The sequence below is a fragment of the Trichosurus vulpecula genome, chromosome 3, assembly GCF_011100635.1.
Source record: "Trichosurus vulpecula isolate mTriVul1 chromosome 3, mTriVul1.pri, whole genome shotgun sequence".
Taxonomy (NCBI): Eukaryota; Metazoa; Chordata; class Mammalia; order Diprotodontia; family Phalangeridae; genus Trichosurus; species Trichosurus vulpecula.
This window is the reverse complement of record NC_050575.1, coordinates 192,136,534-192,142,874: the sequence shown is the minus strand read 5'-3', so window position 1 is coordinate 192,142,874 and position 6,341 is coordinate 192,136,534. Positions and strand designations below refer to the sequence as shown.

The following is a 6,341-nucleotide window of genomic DNA, read 5'->3' as shown; positions in this document are numbered from 1 at the left end:
AGTACTACAAGGGAAGATGCCTGAGTATCCAGTAAAGTGATGTTACTTCTTGCCTTTGTGCATATCAAAAACTAACTCTGCCAATTTCTCTCTCTGTCTCTGTATCTCTGTATGTCTCTTTTTTTCTCTTTCTGTATCTCTGTCTTTCTTTGTCTCACTGTTTCTCTGTTTTTGTATTTCTCTCTGTGTATTTCTGTCCCTGTCTCTCTGTCTTTATCTGTCTCTGTTCCTCTCTCCTTCTGTTCTCTTTGACTCTGTCTCTATCTCTCTCTGGCTATCTCTCTGTCTCTATCTCTATTTCTGTCTCTATCTTTCCATCCCTGTCTCCTTCTGTCTCTTTGACTCTCTCTCTCCTTCTGTCTCTATTTTTCTTTGTTTCCCTGTCTTTGTCTCTCCATCTTTCTCTCTCCTTTTTTCTTTCTCTGTCTTTGACTCTCTCTCTCTGTCTCATTCTTTGTATCTCTCTCTGTCCTTCTGTCTCTGTCTCTCCTTTTCTAAAGACATGAACAGAATCACATGAAAACAGGCAGATATGGATGGATTGTGATCTGCTTCATTGGAGAAAACATTCGCATTGATGAGATCACAAATCCATTTGATTATTTGAGTGTCAGCTCAATGGTTTTTTGGAAAATGGTCTATGGACCATACAACTGTGCATATCCTCTGCTCTCTTCCCACTACTTCACCACTATCACTATAGAAGTGGAAAGGAGACAAATGGTTTCATGGGTGGCCATGGCTAAAAAAAAATCACCATATAGTGGCCAGCCTTCTACCAATGACCCTTCTTGCATTTGGGTGGGCTGGAACTTGGACACCATACTTGCAAAGCATATTCAAAGCTTTTCTGATATAAATAGAGCTTCCCAAATTATTCCATTGGCAGAGCCTTTAAGAACCCAGGACCACTTCCTTGTTCTGATGACCACGACGATGTTGATGATATAATTAACATTTGTCAACTACACTTATTAAGTACCTACTATGTGCCAGGTACTAAGCTAAACACTGGGAATATAAATAAAGGCAAAAGACAGTCCTTGCTCTCAAGGATCTTATTATAGCCTAATGAGTGAGACAACATGTGTCAAGGTTAACACATGCAAACAACTATGTACCAAGTTAATTCGGAGAAAATTGTCAGAGAAAAGGCACAAGCATTAAGGAGGTATCATGACATGCTTAAATGTTTTCAAAGCACTTTACCTATATTATCACATCCAACCCTTTGATAATAAAGAGGATTTTAAATGTAGAAAGCTTGCAAGTTCACTTTTTTTCTTCTTCTTTTCAATGGAGAAAGTCACACCTCACCCTAGTGTGAACCTATCAGACTTTGGCATGCAAAATCCAGAGCCTATAGCATTCTTCACTGAATCATCTGAAATAGGAACTTCTATAGAATAGTAAGCTGGCTTTTTTTTTCTCCCTGTGTGTGTGGTTTTGTGAAACGAGTATGAGACTGGCAAACAGACTTGGGCAATCTCTGCTTGTGACAGAAAACTAGTGAAGAGCGAGAGGAGATCATATTTAGGGATTTATACACATCCACTTCATTTTTCACTCAAGAGCCATCCTAGAAATACTGCCTTTTAGGAGACTCCTTTCACCACCTTCCTGTGTGTTGTCAGATGACGTCTTTGAAGTAGCCTTTTGAGAAGTGACATTGCCTAATCATCCATCCTCCTTCTTAACCCGCTGTGACTGTCTGTCATACTACAAGCAGCACTGTTTGGCATGACAAACCTGAAAGGAACTGGCATCATGAACAAATCTCCAGAGGTAAGTGACACCCAGTTATTTAGGTGGGGAAGAGGAAAAAGAAAATAAAGAGCCCTTTGAATAGGACACAGGTACTTGTAATTTGGCTAAATGTAATAGTTCATTCTTTACCACAGAAGAGATACAAATGCCCTAGTGGAGTCACAGGGAGTCATGGTTTGGCCAACAGCTCAGCTAATTAAGTCCATCTGTAACCTAATGTGGGGGACACCTGTGCTATGCAATTCTTTGTCAGTGATTCAGCCCCAGAGAAACCATGTGAAGTAATGAGTGGCTGGGGGAATCCTTCCCTGTCTTCTGTGTGTTGGGTAACAGGAACAATAGTATTTCTCTGTCACCAAACAGTCAATTTGGCAAGTATTTATTCAGCTTCTGCTGTGTATCCAGCACTGTGCTCCCAGGTATGATAAAACTACTAAACTTGCCTAGAATTTCGCTTGGACTTTCAGGAATAACTATTCCAAATGTTTCCCTGCCCCACCCTCCACCCTCTACTGCTTTTATTTCACTTAAAGCCAGTAACTCACAGTTAAACAATAACTAGCTGGTTTTTATTTTAAATTGTAAACTTGTTGAAAGGTAGGACCAAAAAGAGTCAATCTGATGTAGTCACTTAACCTCCATTTGCCTCAGTTTCCTCATCTGTGAAATTAATAGCACCTATCTTGAAGGGTTGTTGTGAGAATTTAATAGATAATAATTGTAAAGTGCTTAGCACAATGCTTGGCACATGCTAAGCACTATATAAATGTTAGTTATATTGTTTGGAAAGTGAACTAGATCACAGTCTGGAATACTTGGGTCTGAATCCCTTCTCTGACACTAAGTGCATGACTATGGGGAAATTGCTTTACCTCTCTGAGCCCCAGTGTCTTCATTTATAACATGGGGATAATTATGATTACAGTACTTTAATTCATGGGAAAGGGGGGAGGGTCATGATCAAAATGCAATCATGTCCCAAAAGTCTTTGGTCAGTTTTAAGCCGTGACTTTTGGAACACCCAGTGTAACGAGCATTGCAAATCTTTAAGTGATAGATAAATATTAATCATTGTTCTACTTTTTTTAAAATCACTGACAATGCTGACAATGGGTTAGGAGCCAGTGCTGAGAACATAGTATTTGCTAATAAATATTTATTTATTGACCCAAAGCTTCCTTTTAAAGCCATAATTCATGATTCGGTACACGGTTTTTGTTTTTAATTTTTTATTATAAACTTAATCATTTACAAACTATTAATCAATTAACTTTTAAATTAACTTTTAAAATTTAATCAATCAACTTTTAGTAACAATTGATGAAAACAAACACATACAATTTTGTGTAAACCTTCAACATTGAACAAACTAGAACCAAACAAACAAAAATGCTTTTCTTCTTCTCTGTTCCATTCCAAGACTGTTGCTCTGCTACATTTGGCTCTCAAATGTGTGCATGTGCATGAGTGTGTGTGTGTGTGTGTGTGTGTGTGTAGGGGTTATATGTGTGTATGTGTGTGTGTGTTTATATTTGGACATATTTTACTATTGCAGGGAACCCCTTCCTGGTGAAGAAAGTGCCTCCACCAATGCAGATCTGTGATCATTCTGCGATTTTCAGTCTTAGATTGCTGTGTGGGGCACTGTGAAATTAAGTGACTTTCCCAGGAGTACAGCCAGCATGTTTCAGAGACAAGATTTGGATCTAGGTCTTCCTGACTCTGAGACCAACTCTCTATCCATTATGGCACATTGTTTCATATGTAATTGCATATACAGTATATACATATGTGCATATGTGTGTTATATTATCTATATGTATGTATATGTATATCATGTATATACCATGGTGCTTTCTTCAAACGTTATGTGGTAGAAGCTTCTGATCATTTTATGCTGCATTCCTTCATACAGGCCTTTGCATATTTTCTCTCATGCTTCATATTTATCATTTTTGGTGGCATCATAATATTCCATACTATAAATATCACAGTTGAGTCTGCCATTCTATAAACATTAAACATAGCTGTTTCTAATTTTTTCTTCTTCTTACATATAGAGAAGCAGAGATAACAATTGCATCAATAGGTCTTTATTTACTTTCTATGCTGTTTTTAAAGATAGTGGCTAGGGGCTGGACCTTTGATTTCAATGGAGTAGGGAACTCCCAGGTGAGGAAACTCCTCCCAATTTAACTCTGCTCCATCTCTGCAACTTAGAGTCTTAGAGATTTAGTTGTCCATGGGGAGGTGGCACTAAGAAGTAAAGTGACTCGTCCAGAGTCACAGTCAGTATGTATCAGACTCAGGTCTTAACCCCAGATCTTCTTGATGCTCAGCTGTCTCTATCTACTCTGTTGCCTCACTATGGAATCACCAGGTCTAAAATTATTATCTGTTGATTAGATCATATTACATATTACTAGATTGTTCTTCAAAATGTTTACCACAATCAGCATTCATATTAATAATTCACTAGTTTTTATTTTTTAAAAAAATTTATTAAAGCCTATTTCCCTGTAGCCCTGCCAATATTGGTTTACCATTTCTGGGGTTATTTTGCCATTAAAGTAGACATACAGGTTGTCTTAATTTTTATTTCTCTGTTTATTAGATAATTTAGGTAACTTTCGGTGGGTTTTCAAAATCTGTGTTTCTTTCTGTATACTTCTTTTTAATGACAAATCTCTATGAACAAAATCATGATATTCTTGCACACTCTTTTAACCTCTGTGGGCTTTAGTTTTCCTGTTGGTAAAGTGAGAAGGTAGACCCTGGCAACCTTGATCTTTTATGATTTTTAACTGAAAAAATGATTACTATTTGAAAAGTTGTCATAGCTACAGAGAGGATATTACTCATACTTAACAGAAAGGGAAGCTCACAGCTACACTTTTTTCAACTTTCCACAATTTCAACTTTGTGTCTGTTTTAATTAAGAGTTTGAAACAGAATGACAACCATATGAACACACTGCTTTCAGCTTTTACATAAGAATGCATTGAAGAAATAATACAATAGCACTTTTTATTTATTGCTACAAGCACGAATAGATAACAGTGTAATCTATGTAAGCCTTATTTATATGAATCATATGCAAACGCCTTATGACTACCCCAATTACCGAAACAGTAGTTTGTGTAACAAACTTCAAGTGTTTGTGTATCAGGCATGTGCCAAGAAGTCAGGTGAACCTCTCCCCACTCATGCATAGGAGACTCCCAGGACATAGGTACAAAAGAAGAGCTGCTTAAGTATAAGACAGCAATACCACATGGAGTTAGAGAAAGAGCAAATGGGATGGAGATACCAAGCTGTGGACAGACCTAGAGAGAAACTTGTGTTGAAAGCTGATGCATCCATGTGGCCCTCCAGAGGAAAGAAGTTTCTGTACTAGATAGGGACGTGGGGAGAGACCCTTAATGAAGACCATTGCAACCACATGATCCTTGGAAAGAGAAAAGCCTGCATTAGATGGGGATGATGAACTGGTGGTAGAAGAAAAAGGGAAGAGGGGACAGGAGGACTGTAACAACAGCGCTTGGGGAACCAAGGAACAGAGGAGGGACTAGAACCAAGGTGCAATGAAGTATAGATCCATAACACAGAGAGGCAACCCCAGACCCTGACCTTTACTAGCACTGAATTACGGGCATAGAGCAGGTTCATGAGGGAAGATTGACTCTCTTGCTTCTGAGCTACAATAGTATAGTTGGATGAACTACATAGGATCTAGTGGGTAGCAGGACTTAGAGTATTCCTGATTATGGGCCAAGATCTAAATCCTGTTTTGCATTTCGTTTAAATAAAATCTTTTTTGTTTATTTCCTTTATATGCCTGAGAGCTTCCAGGGGAGCTGAGGGCCTTTTAAGGAGAAGAAAAATGAGAATAAATGACATACAAAAAGTCCCAGGATTTCTTTGAGGATTGGAGCCAGTTCAAGCAGGCTCCCAAGAGCCAATTGTTAAATTTTCAGTGTGAGCATTTGCATCTCAGAAACCAGTAAATGCTACAAATGAGGGCTTGATTTACTGTTTTGCTCACTATCTAGACTCAAGAAAGTGATGGAAAAAAGTAATTACCCAAGTAATTACTTAAGAAAGTAATAATGCAAATAAAATTTTAAAGTATATCATGTGTATATTTCTTTTTCAGAGAGCTAGTTATTAAACATTTACCAGACCATTACTGGGGGAAGGGAGAAGCTAGAGAGATTTTTAAAGATAAATAAGATAGCAAAGTTCACAGTGTTCACCTGAGTCAGAGCCATGGCACAAAGAGACTTTGTAAAAGTCTCCATAAAATTGTATCTGGTTATACTGTTAGGAGTAACCCTCTCACACCAGGACTCCATTTTGTGGACAAATCCAGACTCATTCATTGATGTGTGAATTAGGGAGCCCTGGCCTACCTGCACCAATAGTGCCCATATGGCAGCTAGGTGGCACAGTGGATAGAGCACCGGACTTGGAATCAGGAAGGTTCATCTTCATGAGTTCAAATCCAACCTCAGATACTTAACTAGCTGTGTGACCCTGCATAAGTAACTTAACCCTGTTTGCCTCAGTTTCCT

The 6,341-nt window shown here is 38.3% G+C and overlaps 1 protein-coding gene across 1 annotated transcript in view; it reads left to right on the top strand.

The window, feature by feature from the left end:
* Nucleotides 1-1,765: 1,765 nt before the first annotated feature.
* Nucleotides 1,766-6,341, top strand: part of CASS4 (Cas scaffold protein family member 4) — a 59,361-nt gene continuing 54,785 nt past the window's right edge. Inside the window, exon 1 of the mRNA XM_036752110.1 lies at nucleotides 1,766-1,785. Coding sequence (XP_036608005.1) covers nucleotides 1,768-1,785 — 18 coding nt within the window. The 5' untranslated portion in view covers nucleotides 1,766-1,767. The remainder of the gene's footprint in view (nucleotides 1,786-6,341) is intronic.